The sequence below is a fragment of the Triturus cristatus genome, chromosome 5_2 (assembly GCF_964204655.1).
Source record: "Triturus cristatus chromosome 5_2, aTriCri1.1, whole genome shotgun sequence".
Taxonomy (NCBI): domain Eukaryota; kingdom Metazoa; phylum Chordata; class Amphibia; order Caudata; family Salamandridae; genus Triturus; species Triturus cristatus.
The window spans coordinates 1,103,892,490-1,103,907,128 of record NC_140588.1 but is presented as its reverse complement, the minus strand read 5'-3'; the positions used below and the strand labels follow the sequence as shown (position 1 = coordinate 1,103,907,128).

At 39.6% G+C, this 14,639-nt stretch overlaps 1 protein-coding gene across 1 annotated transcript in view; it reads right to left on the bottom strand.

Moving 5' to 3' along the window:
* The window catches only part of LOC146829779 (nicotinamide N-methyltransferase-like), a 112,363-nt gene extending 100,110 nt beyond the window's left edge, over nt 1-12,253 (bottom strand). Inside the window, exon 1 of the mRNA XM_085608496.1 lies at nt 12,085-12,253. Coding sequence (XP_085464622.1) covers nt 12,085-12,232 — 148 coding nt within the window. The 5' untranslated portion in view covers nt 12,233-12,253. The remainder of the gene's footprint in view (nt 1-12,084) is intronic.
* Nucleotides 12,254-14,639: the final 2,386 nt, after the last annotated feature.

The window sequence follows — 14,639 nt, the reverse complement described above, 5'->3', positions numbered from 1 at the left end:
GATGGGAAGAGTCGGAGAGTCAAGTTTCCATCAAGAAAATGCGTCTAGTTGTGGGACTGGATCAAATCCACAAATTCAATGCAGTGTCTGCTTCTGATCAGCAGTGGAGCAAAATATTTAAAATGGATCTTCTAAGTTAGGAATTATTCACAATTTCCAAGGTAGTTTAGGTGTTAGTTTGAGTTAGACAGAAAAGCAAACCATGTATCTCTCTTGATACTAGATTATAAGTATGAGCACCTGTTGTACTTTGGGAGGTAGGATTGATGTATGAAGGTAGATGGCTGTCATGTAAGAAATTAAGAAGAGTACTATGTAGACCGGTATCTTGGGAAGATGGAATGAAATCAGAAGGAGTATTGCTGCTATCCTCAAGAGAATTAGTTGTGAACAGCATACAGTAAGACTTAGAGGTTTCTGAATGAATAGGAGATTGGGAGGTGAGAGAACTGGATGAGATAGTCAAAGAATTGAATGTCACTCTTTAAGATAATTTGTTGGACTATTCTGAGACAGGGAGACTTATTGGATTGGAGAGATGTTTTGAGATGACCATTAGAGGTACTAGTGGATCAATGAGAGCAAAGGAGAGGGTTGAACATAGATTCAATGGTGGACAGGATAATTTTCAATAATAAAATGGGTGAGATAAATACGGCATTTCAGAGATAAAACGGTGCTGGTTGTCGATAAGAGTATTCTGATTATGGGTGATCAAAGGTGTCCTCGTGTCATAGGGGGAAATGGGGGACAGTTTAGTAAGTTTTCAAATCCAGAGATCTGTGAATAGGACCATGGGACTCTAAAAGTGGTTCCACTTCAGAAATATTAGGACATATTTTTCAGTTAAAGCTTGATGATGGACTCTTTTCATGTATTTGCTCTGTAGGGGAATGTGCCAAGGAAGGAAATAAATTAGGTGGAGAAAGTTATCAACTGAGGGGGAAGGGGCAGAAGAGGAATGAAGTGTTCTGGATGACAAAATTAGGACACATTTACGATGAATATTCTCCAGTTTATTCCTCAATAAGTATCCCATCCAACAGCATCCAAGCAACAACAGTAACTCCTTAGTTTATCTTCAAAGCTCCACTAGAACACCATGAGCCCAGTGGATGACACAGTAAATGACTCATATACATTCTAATATTCTAACAGTGACATATTACAATTCCATCAATGTCCATGTAATGAAAGAGATACAGAACATCACAAGGAATGCGTGTCCTGTTGTTGTAGAAGTTACTAACCAGCAGGTATGTAGTAGATGTGGGACAAACATGTTAACTGTCTAGATGCCCTTAGAGTTGTATGGGGGAAACTGAGGAGTAGGGGATGAGGAGGAGGAGAAAGATAAGGAGAGGAACTACGAAAGAGTCACAGGGAAAGTAATGTGACCTAGGCAGGGATGAGTTTAGTAAAGGGTGGGAGTAGTAAAAGTCCTTCAAGAGCTACTTCGAATTTTTTTTTTAAATGTGCAAGTCTCTCATTTGTTTAATGAATTATTATCTTGCCATTATTGAAAATGGAGATTAACAGCTCTCCACCAAATTGAGTCAATTTTATCTACATGTGGAATTTGTCTAGACTTCTCCAATTCAGTTGTGCACCTGAAAACTGCATTTGAGTCTTGTGTATCAACCACAAACATTTACCTAGTATTACAGCATTTTGAACATGGCCTTTTAGTGCACTATTCAAGACTCACCAAGGTCCTTGCATGTTGTCTAAATTCTATCTGCACTGCTTCTCTTTTTTGGTGATTTTAGATCTCAGGTGTTTATCTCAACGCATGAAATGTGTGAATGCAAAGAAAATTACAATGCCTTTCACCATTAGTGTGTGCTAGTAAAGGTGGAGATTACCTGATCACATTTAACACGCCTATGTCATCCTTGTTTTGATTATGTTGGTAGTACCAATAAATATAGACATCTTGCGCTGCTCACCATGCTTTACAGAGAGAGCAGAACCAGCCTCATGAGCAGTATATGATCAGATGGAGACTTCCAAGATGATTTTATAAATGCAGGCTAAACTTTCATTAAACTTAATTGCTAAATAATCTGCTGTCTTTTCCACTTTAGCAATCTCACACTGAATACATCACATCCAATACAGCTGTTTACAAATATATTGCCCCGTTAAGTATTGTTTTCTTGTATTACCCATAATGAAGCAACATCTTAGTATAGGATATTGTGGGCATTTTATGTATGTAAGCTTACATTTACACCACAATATTCTGGTGCCATGTTATCCAGTGTACAGGGAATGACCAGATTGTGGGTGCATGCCAGCAAAATGTCTGTGAATTAAAAGCAGAAGAGGCATGATTTTTTCTCCGCCTTTCTCAATTCACTTTTCCTTGCTCATATGCTGTTTACCCCACGATACCTTGTGTTGGCACTTTCAAGAGAAGGAGTGAGTCATTTTGTGGGACCAAAACCTGCACTGCATGTTGTTCCCTGACCTGTGTGATAATGAGTGCTTTTGATTCCCTCCTTCTTATACACCTAAAAGGATAACTTGATCGACCAGACTGTTATCTGCAACAACGTTGGAGCATATAGACATGCCAAAGTAGGTGGCAGAACCTCTTTCAGAGGGCCACAGGGCATACAGGGGTTAATAGATGCAATATAGGGGGTTGAGGCCTCTTACTCCTGATGTACTGGTCCCGAACTACTATAGGACTTGAGCAACATGGCCAAGTCCTCCTTCTGCACTTGACGCTCAATGGTAACTGTAGCTCAGCAGTCCAAAGCTACCTTGCATGTCAAGTCTGAATACAGGTTAGTAAACACAAGTCACAACTAAAAGAGCATGCAACAGTGTCAACAAATTGATGTCCAGTCAAAAACGTATTTTATCTGTAACTCTACCAATTCAAATAGTATTGTGACATGCAGGAAAAATGAGGTGGGGGTCTAGTGTTTCGATGAAAAATCCCTGTCCAATCCCGTAATGTGGTAGGTGTTATTCCCTATTCACTGGAGCCACATCCAGTGATTGCTTAATTAAAGGCCTTAACTCAAGAGTCCACTCTGACTCTAAATAAAGTAGTCAAACTTGTCTGGGTGATTCAGCATCCTTAGCAGCAAGTCCAATGATAGGCCCCTAACCAGTCTTCCAGCAGCGAGGTAGCTTGCAGGATCTCAGATATTGACCTGACCATGGATACTCACACTGCTCTGGTCCTGGTGAAGGTGTCATCTGCATGCATGCTCAGTGTCCAGAGCTTATGCAGCTGGCTCCATTTGTACCCATAGGTGATGCAGTGCTCCTCCTGAATAGCCTGAGGCTCCCAAATGGGGGGCTGAACTGGATTTCATTAATCCCAGAGTACTCCTCATGTCACAGGGAACTCTGGCACAATTCTTGATGCTTGGTGGTGACTCACGGGTTGCGCGATTCACAATTGTCAGACGGCGGCCGATCCTCCGCAATCCCTGATAGCAGCAGCCCCTCCTGGCAAATGGAGTTGCTGTATCACTACCTGCCAAGGCACTGTCCTTCACCATATGTTAGTCCATACCACAGTGGTTCCTCCTGGCATACTGGGACACTGCTAGACTCAACACAGGGCTTGGCAACTTACTCTAGCAATATTTTCACATCTGCTCCTCCTGGCCTATAGGGTCATCAGGGCGTTGTGGAGACTTAACTCACCCTACAAGGCACTCTCCTCATGGCAATCATTGTGAAGACCCTCTTCTGGGATACAATAGTTGCAGCTAGAATCTGCACCTGGGCAATGGCCAACTAATGCAACTGCAGACTCCACACACCTTGCACTGGGAGTCCACTCGCCTGGGCTCCCCACATGATTTTACCCCATCCAATTCTCTCCTCTCCCTCAGTGGACACTCTTATCTTGACAAGCAGACTGGTAATGGTGATTCGAGCTCCAAAAAAGGTCTTCTTGGTTTCCTTGCATGATGTCCCATTCACTAGCAGGGAGACTAGCAGTCCTTGCCCCCAGTATTGGTCAGAAGCAGAAATCTTGCACAGCGTCCGCTCCTCACACAGCCTATAGGTGCTCCCTTGGCCACCATCCGGCAGCCTTGAATCCATGGAGGCCCTGCTGGGGACCCCCAAAATCAGATTCCTACAGCCTTTCTGTGTCAGAAAGGCTGTGAGAATCTGCCATTGTAATCCGTCGTGCGGAAAGAGCTGCCCGAGGGATTACTGGAGGCTTTCCTTATAGGTTAGTTGGAAAGCCAAACAGCTGATTACGATCAGGCACTTAAAAGGGGCCTACAGCACTGTGCTCACCAATTTTGTCGATAGCTTAAGGGAAAATTCCTATTCCATATTGGTTGTCCGCCCCCACACATTAGCAGCCTGTGTAACATCGACTTCTAAAGCTATCTTTTCGGGTAGAATATCCTCAACTGATAATTATTTTGATGTTCTTCCTCAAAAGAATGATGAGTACTGTTGCGGAGGATTGATGTAATGAATTTATAAATGTGATTGAATTGTTACATGACGAATTATTCTATTCATTTTTTAATTGCAATTTGAGGGTGCAGTATTTTAAAATGTATTGTATGATTCTTGTACTTATTATGCGTTTTTGTTTTTGTAGTGGATTTCATTAATTATATCTATATTGATATCTAGACAGATTACTGTAAACTAATACTAGGCTTTACTTTAACTACTGTACAAGATACTTTACATGCCCAAAAGTAATTCAGGACAAACAAGCATTTTGAGGAATTGGCAGAGTTATGAAATGCAAAAATAGTGGGCATATTGACAACCTGCATTTAATAGTGCAGCTAGAAGTACTGCAAAAGTAATACTAAAATACAAAAAAGCTATTTAAAAACGTTTAAGCATAAATCTCCAGCTCTACTGTCCTGTATCTTCTATTGGGAGATTCTTACATGTGCTTTTGCTACATAGTAGGGAGGAATTAGGAGTGATTTAAGGAGGGTTACAGAGGGCATGTGCCCACCCTCAAAAGGGTGAGCCATTTTCTCTATCGCCACAGAGGTACCAAAAACTATAATTACTTCAACTTTTAGCTGAATTAAGACCACTGGACCAACCACTGATACAACAATACCCTCACACAGAAAATAATGGCATAGGACTATTTAAAATGGTTACAAACAAAAATAAATACATAAATCACCGATCTCATAAAACCTCGTCCGGCAATAAGATCAGGAAAGAAAAAAATAAATGAGAAGTGCAATAGTGTGTAAAGGGGTGATTTTAAAGGAGAGGGAGGTGCATCTAGGGTATAATCACAGTTCTATGGGATTCTAGTTCGTCCATGGATCACAGCATATGCCAGTATAAGATAGGGTGACACTGCATAAGTTTGGTTATAGGAACAATTCCCAGAACCAGCAGTTGGGGGAGGTGGGAGGCACTCTGAGGAAGGTTGAGAATGCTCCTCATGAACCTTTTTTTTTGGTTTTCCCGAGAACATTCCCTTTGAAGTGTCCCCATAATTTGACCACGTTCATGGCTAAGCTTTTTGCTTTGATGTTGTAGAGCTCCACCGCTGGTTCTAGAGAATGCATAGGCCCATTTGCACAGTTTGAGTACTGAATCAGCTTCTTGTTAAAGTTTTAATGAATATCTCTTGATATGAGAGGACCAACTCAGTGCCCTGCACCCGATCTATATGGATTAAAAGCCATACATTTTATTTTGTTGATGTTTAGTTCCAGACCATGCTCATTACAGAAGATTAAAAAGTGGTAAAGTTGTGCCTGCAGACCACATGGTATATTGGAAATTAAGAGCATGTCATCTGCAAAAAGTAGCATTGCAGTTTTATAAGGGCCAGGTTTTTGTCTTTTCGGGGAAATCAAACATGTGCACAAAGTCATTTATATAAAGTGTGAACAATGTCGGGGCAAGACAAACATCCCTGACAAACACCAGTTTTAATCTATAAATGGTCTGTGAACACACCGCAGTTGCCATACCTGACTCTGGAAGTATTGTGTCCATGGAACCTAATAAAGACAGAAAAAATGTATCGGGTGACACCCATCTTTTCCAGAACTTCCTGCAGCTTGCTCCTAGGCACAGAATTGAAAGCTGTCTTCAGGTCAACAAAGACCACATAATGAGGGCCTGTTTTCCAATATAGGACACTGAAACAGAGTATTTGATCCACCGTAAATCTGAAATTCGCCTGGAGCTCTGAGAAAACAGTATTGCTGTTTGCCAATTAAGCAGTTGGTCAAATATAAGGTGGCAAAATAGTTTCTGTGAGGATTTCAATAGGGCTGATAGGCCTATAGGTCCCCAGGTCATCTTTAGGCCCTTTTTTGTAAATAGGGACATTCTCTGCAGTAAGCCAGGGACTGGGGTCGGACTGCCTGCAAGTATAGCATGCAATGGTGCCTGGAACTCTGTGGCCCAGATCAGATGTTCTGAACGGAAGAGGACCCCGGGGAGGGAATCGAGGCCTGGAGCTTTAGTTGCTGGGAGTGACATTATTGCTGCCATTACATCCTTAGATGGAAGGATAAGGGGAGGCCTTCATCTAGGAGCAGGCCTGTAGCATTTTTTGAATAGGCATACTCCAGGTTGGGTTTGGCTATGGACATTTTTTGGAAATGGTCCACCCAGGTCTGAGGCTGTAAATTATATTCTAGACTGGCAGTGGCATTCTGCCTGTCATGAGCCACAAATCCATAGAAATCTGTAATATCCCCTGCCTTTACTGCAGCTACTAGGTCCTCCCAAATCTCTTGTAACCAATTAATTTTGGCCTGGTTGAGCATTGCTTTATATTCTTTCCTAGTGTAAATCATTTCTTGCCTATTTCCATTTTTCATACTTTGTATAATGTTACCTTTAGATTGCGTACAACTGAAATTGAACCAGTTACAGCGGGATTAAACTTTTAGGATTTGCAGACATCTTTGCTAATCATGGCTTAAATGGAGCTAAAAAACTTTCATGCGATTTAGCAATAAAATTATGACCATGCTAGATGGTTCTACGGTGTTCAGTGCATACATCACATCAGTCAACCGTTTGTATATCTGGGTCACCATTTTGTGGCCCTTACAAACAGCTCCCCATTTTAGAGACCTCTTGTTGTTTCAAATTGTCAGAGCAACCACAGAGTCCAAGGCAGCACATTCGATTTTTCCCTCACTTAGAGGTAGGTAGAGAGCATTATAGTAACTTTCATAGCGCTCAACCACTACCATGCCTAGGAGCGATGGCCATAGCGGAAGAGACAGGAATATGTGATCAATATGGCTCTTTTGCAATGCACACTTGAAGGTGAGGGACCACTAAATTCTGAACGGGACCAACCATTACAAGCCCTAACAGCAAAATGAAGAGTTCTAAAATGAAGGGTTAGACGCATCAATTGGTCAGCAATGAGAGAGCATCTTGTAGGGTGGCCTAGGGCTAGCTGAGGGACCCCCCAAACTGCAGTTTCAGCTTCAGTGAATTTAGGGAGCTCAGGGCTCAAGGGAACAAAGGTAACATTGAAGTCTCCGACAATTGTTACCCTATTATTCTGTGGGCACTGGTGATCAGCAGTCATAGAGCGGGCTGCAATAGTTTCAGAGCTGACAGGTGTGACATCAGAGTTCCAATAGAAATTTATGGCCACTGCAGGGAAGGATTCCCTAGTTACCTGCAACTGTAGTCGTCAGTCCTGAGCATAAAGAAGGTAAACCGTTAGAAGAGGATTTTTATCATAGGAATTGGCACATGAAAAGCTGAAATAGTCATACTTAATGTCTGATCTCGCCTCAACGGTCATGAAGAGCAAATGACGGGAGGGCCGATAAAAGTACCCCAGCAGTAGTGTTTTAATATGTCTTGCTGAGGGTGCCAGCAGATCAAGCTGGCTAAATAAAGATTCCACAGTTAAAGGGGACTTAAAATTCACTAACACACATTTGCCATGATAAGCTTTAGGGTGGATGCCCAACCACAGTGAATGTCTGACAGAGAGTATCTTTTGGGTCAAGTCACAGGGCCACCTCGTATTGGTTTGTAGCCAATGTGATGACTTATTCCTCAACAACACAGGAATATCACCTGGGGTACACTCAGAAGTAAGGTGTGGATAAACTAGGGGAGTGCTGTCATGTCAAGGGGATGGAAACGTTTTCCTGCTTTTGCTGGCTCCACCCTCACCCTCCCGAATACCCGTTGTTTTCTGGTCACTAGAAATCTTCAACCGGAGAAGTACGTGTGGTTGAGTTTGGACAACAGAACTTGAATCACATGTTACAGACTGGGAGTGGTCTGGTAGGGTAAATCACTGGGCTAGATGGTGGTCCCTCTCTTCCAGTGGTCGTAGGTAGGTTTTTCAGAATCAACAGTTTCCCTTCTAGATGTTAGAAACTGGCCAGCAGAGGGTGATCCCGGCTGCCAGGATAGCTCAAAACTTCTCCAGTGAGACCTCCAATAATCAATCCAGAAGTTTTTGAATAGTAACCCCGTGGGCCTCAAGAGTCATACAGGTGATACAAGTGAATTAGGGTCACTAGCATGGGTCAAATTATTTGCTTTATTTTTATTTGATCGGGGAACAATATGGATTGTGTAGTATGACTGGATAGTTGCTCTACAGGTAGCTCACTCATGAGAGCACAGCAATTACAACTGGAATGTATGTCATCAAGTTGAGCTAGAGTAGGGAAAACAGAAGAGTATGGTAAGGGTGGATCTACACTAGGGTTATCAATGGGTTCCTGACCTGAATTACCCCGGTTTCCAAGTTTGCCTGCTCTACCCCACCTGGTAAACAACCAGGAACTCTCCTGTAGTTGTGCAGGACAGTGCTAGGGGCAGCATTAGGTATCGGACTTCCTGTGTGAACACCTGAACATGATGGAGAGGGGGAAGGAACAAGAAACTGTTCACATTCTGAAAAAAGGTTATCTATTCTGTTGATAGCACGGATTTCTGTCTTTTTTAAATGTGTTCCCCTTTGATGAACTCGGCCCTCCTTCCAAGGCCTATCTCTTCCCCATAGTATGCAAAGGGGCAGGGACTCGGACAGACTGCACAACCTCTAATACAGCAGGGCACAATAAAACTTGAGGAGGAAGACCAGTCCCATACCAGTATCAGACCCAGTACAACAAAAGCAAGCCGGAGCAGCAGGAAGCAGCAGACAATCACTGGAGATCGAGGAACCCTTTGCATCTATAACAAAACTGGGCCTTCTTTGGAGTTTGAAGACAAATGGACGGTTCAGGTTCTAGCGTTGTGGTTGAGAAGTGCTCTTCCAACAGTGCTGGCTCACTTTTGTGATCAATTAGGGCAGGGAATAGCCCCCCTGAGGTCAATATGGTCCTCAGATGACAGTCCCCGCTCCCTAGTTCTCTTGAGGGTCTGTGCGAGAAGTATGGTATGATAGTTGGTAGTAATATTGAAGGGATAAAAAACTGCACAAAGTCTGTGTTAGATGTATGGTAGCAGGTAGTATTAATGAAGTGATAAAAAGCAATAGAAAGTCCACTCACCGCCTCCCCTGTTCTTCCAGGTCACCACATCCACCCTCTCACTAGGCTGAGCTGTTGGTCAAGTAAAGACACAAGATCTCTCCTCCTTTTTTGCCACCTTCTGCCGCAGCACTCAGTAGTGGCCCAGTTGAAGGCCTCTTGTATTTAAATAACATGATTCAATTATAGCCAGACTTTTTTCAGAAGCTCTCAGCAGTCTGACATAAATATAAGCACTGTTTTCAGTGGGGGGTCTTGTGTGAAGAGAGCTCAACCCCTCCTAGCAACTCTCACCTCTCAATACAGGTGTCCACCCAGGTCGTCCGTGAGAAGCTGCCACCCCAGCGACCACAAAACATGCAGTACCCTCACAAGCACCCAGCCCACAGCATTTTTGCATTAATAAAATAATGTAAAATTTACTTTTATTCAAACATATTTTTTAAATTAGTTTTAGTTAATTCTCTACACCACTTTAATAATTAATAATGTAAAATTTACTTTTATTCAAACATATTTTTTAAATTACTTGTAGTTAATTCTCTACACCACTTTAATAATTATTAATGCATATTCAGAAAATAAATATATTTCCATTTCAGGTGGGAAATAATTTTTTTATGTTATCTTCTGAAAATGTATTTGTTTTTATTGAATTGACTAAAGTAAACAGTATCATTTTGTTTCACATTTAAAGTAAATGTATTAAGTTAATTATATTGCATCATAAGTTTTCACTATTTTCTCTTGACTTATATAACCTTTTTTAATGTACTTTATATTTTACTATAGATAAAATCTACAGTCAAGTTGGAAAGCACCCTTTGGTGAAGTGTAAGCAAATATAAAAACTAAATATTAAACTTAATAAAGTATTTTTAAGTTAAATATGAAGGTAAATATCTTTTATATATTTGTTTTAAATACAATTTAAAGGGACAAAAACATTTTAAAAAATTCACAACCCAAGTTCAATTATAATTAATGATAATATATTAAATATTATAAAAAATGTTTAACTGAAGTTTAAATTAAAAAAAGTAATTTCCCTCCTTAAGAAAACAACATTAAGTAGTAATTGGATTTAAATGATGTACTGACTTCTTTTACATTAATTTCAGGGAGGGGAGATTTGCAAGTCTAAACTTTTGATGAATGCAGTCAAAAATAGTAAAATTAAGATTTTTCATTTAATAACATTTAAGTCTGATAGAATTGCATAATAAGAGCATTAAACAAATAGCTTATGTGTATATCTAAATAAAACAATGAGAATACAAAGATTGAGTACTTAATATGAATGCTGAAAAATGTTGTGAAAACAACAGTATCAAAAACTTTGCAGTTTGTAGGACACATTCAATAGGTTCCTTTGCCATGATCTTTAAGACATTGTTTTATTCTGACTGAGCCTCTTCTGTATTTAGCAAATCCTATTTACATTTCAATGTGCATACAATGTCCTGAAAAATAATTGGATGTGTGCTTGACATTTTATAAAGTGACCAATTGTGATAAAATTATTCAAAAGAGAAAATGCTGTACATTTTTAAACAACAAACATTGAGCCCTTTGTCCTGGAATTTTGAACGTGACAGATCTTTCAAATATAATTCCCCAAGTTGATACATTTTACTCATTTTCTCAAAATGAAAAAATGAGAAAAATTCTCTACCTCAGTAAAATTATTGGATGACCCACGAACATTTGTATAAATATAAACGTTTGTAATTTTCCAGCTGTTCAGTGGAATAATAAATATCAAAGCAGAGGAAGAATTGAGTATCTGAATTGTACAAAAAGTAGCTTCTAAAGATGTTGCAGAATAGCGTTCAGAAAATATTTAATCGATCACAATTCCATATAGAATGGGATCAGTTGTCTGTGTCTATTGAGTCAAAGATAAAAATATTACAGATCTATCAACCATTTGTAATACAATTGCATTGTGCAAACTTTCGTACTCCTGAAACCTGACAACAGCAAGCAAAGTTACTTAAAAGTGTAACACTAAATTACACATAAACTGCTCACAAGGTAATTTACCTTTGAGAATAGCCTTTAGTGTTGAAATAAATGCATTTTGAATTCTTCAGCAATTAAAAAAGCAATTTTAAACAATCTTATTACATTTCTTACATTTCTGTGCAAAACACACCTGATCTTAATAAATGATCTCCTTATGCAGGCTGTATACCGTTTGTCAGTATTTAGGGCAAGGGTTATTTAAAAGGAAGGAGAGGGGAAGAGCACAAATTCATGTAGCTTGAGACTTCATGGATTCTGTTTTAAACACATGGTCCATGGGTGACCTGGCCAGATCCCCCAGCTGACAGATGTTAATTATATTGCATAATTGTATTGGTGTTGAATTATTTACCGTATTACCTGTTGCATTGTAGTGGCCACAGCACAAGTTCTTAAAAAGAGACATTCTTATCAATAATTTAGAGATTTTGTTTCTTAATACCATTATTGTTGCATGTCATTTATACTCAATCCTCTACTGCAAACGGTTTGAGCTCATTGTTTATGTTAGACGTTATTCTGGTACCACTCTGTGAGTTTATCTGCTGCAAGCAGAAATCAAAAAATAAGTAAGACCACGAATAGAACATACCTGATGAGGTGCATTCGAGGAATTTAGAAAAAACCCGAGTAGTGATATCATCAAAAAAGTCAGCATCTCGCATGCCATATCTCTCCAGGACCTTTCTTGGATTGAAATACTTCTCAAAGAGTTCTTTCACGTTCTTAGTAGAAGCCATTTTTCTGGTGAAGCCTTTACCTACTTTAAAGCTGTGCTACTTGCTCCTCTGCTATATATGGCTTGAAATGTAACTTTTAAATTATCGTCAAATAGATAGGACTCTTCATGCATGTGTAATTTATATTAGTTCCCACATAATTTCACTTTCACCCTCAGGAACAATGATGCTCAACTGTCATAGCATTTTTAGCTTGTGGCTGTTTGTGAGTTTTTACTGTTTGCAAGTCATGCACTTTGAAGCATGATGCAACTCCATACTCAACATTAATATATGTCCAGAAACTTATGAGGTTATGAAGATGGGCTCAAATGATGGCCTTGGGAAAAACTCTACTCTTTGCCTGGACCAAATGGAAAAGCATCCAATGGCTCTTATTTTTACAAGGCTTAAAAAGGTATAGTTAGCAATTCAGTGCAGACTGGCAAATGCTTCACAAGCCCTAGAAAATTACCCTTCATTATGAATGGGCACTCAATTTCGGTGGGACTTGTTGTAACTGTAAGTTCTAGCCCCAATAGACTTGTGAGATCCGACACAAACTGCAGATCTGTTTACTTTTCTTTGGAGATTTCCAGTTGATGTGGACATCAAAAATGTCTGATCGAAACTCTACTGAAAAATGAGGAACTACCAGGGATAGTGGACCTAGCATTCCTGGGTTATCTTCCTTAGCAGTGATTACATTTGTGACTAGTCGTACACTGGCACTGTTTGTTACCACCTGTTTGTTCACCTCTGTGAGACCTTTGAAAGTTAGATGTGAAGACAGTACCACGTACCAGATAAAGTAAGTAAAAAGTTTACACAAAACAGATCCACAATATAAGCAAATTGTTCTGGAATTAAAATATTAATATTTTTTGTCTTAATTTCACAGATTTTGACATCTCATCCAAAAACGTTACTCATATTGCACTCAATTCAATAACAGTAATGTGAGTAAATTTCAACTAGACATTCCCTGTAACTAATTTAAACATTTGCCTTAAATTTATAAAAATTCTGTCAGTTTAATTTTAATTTAATAGTCTACCTTTAGTCCAGATTGTCCCTCATGGTAGGTGGTGGACATTGACTGGGGACACATTTGTTATAAGAACTCCACTGGGGACATCCCTCAGAGTAGGTTCTGGACAGTGACTGGGGCAAAATTATTAATCTAACGTGTCTGGGGTACATTTATTATTCTAATTCTGCTGGGGACGTCCTTCAGGGCAGGTGCTGGTAAGTGACCGGATGCACATTTAATAATCTAACTCTGCTGGGGGCATCCCTCAGGGCAGGTGCTGGTAAGTGACGTGAGGCACATTTAATAATCTAACTCTGCTGGGGGCATCCTTCAGGGCAGGTGCTGGTAAGTGACTGGAGGCAAATTTAAAAATCTAACTCTGCTGGGTGTGTCCCTCAGGGCAAGTATTGGACAGAAACTAGGGGCCAAAATTAACTTTAGAAATAGAGAAATAGATTATTTTTGTCTATTGTGGCAGTGTCAAACAATATACTGCAAGTAATGTGAAGTCTCCAAAAGGATTCACCTTTCAACCCCATGCCAACAGGAGACATTGCATACATATTTAAGTGAGCCAACCTTTACAATGAAGTCATCCACAAACCAAAACATAACAATGGTACAGCATTCAAAGCTAATAACATGTTCTATCTATTTTACTCCACAACATGAAAACAAACAACATTGTACAGTGAAAAACACAAAGATAATCTAGATTTTGACCATCACAGACTGTCTAATAAAACAAAGCACAATAAACGTCCGGCAAACAAATGCCGTCTTTCCATTTCTCCAACACTAGCAAGCAACATTGTTTCTAGGATGTGCTGGTCAAATTGTCAATGCTGTTTCACATTTTTAACAGGGTTTGAAAATGTTCTTTTTCTCTCTTGGTAGGCAAAATTTACCAAATAATTTGTCTTTTCTTCCAAACAGGTACAAGAAACAGTGTGGAACACATAACAAAGAATGATAAAAACACAATACTAAATCCTACTGAATTTTTAACTCCCCAACTAGAACATCAAGAACATTGCAAGGCACAAACATAAAGCCAAAGTGGAATTTTGAACATAATAAAATATGTTTCTGGTAAAGAAATCTCCCCTTCCCATTTATCCATCTCTAATATTTAATTATAAAAAATGTGCTTATTTATAAAATGTATAAAATATCAAATGGAGCTAGTTGCATAACACAAAAAAGAGAGCCCTAAAAAGAAAAACAAGAGGATCACCTAGGAATAAATGAGAACTGAAAGAGGGAGTGAGTTCCTAAGCTTGTCTGCGCTAACCATAAAGGTCCGGCCACCTTGCCTGGATTTCCTTAACTTGGTTGTGCATAGCAGATAGGCTGATGTAGAACAGAGAGCTCTGTTAGAAGTATATATTTTTA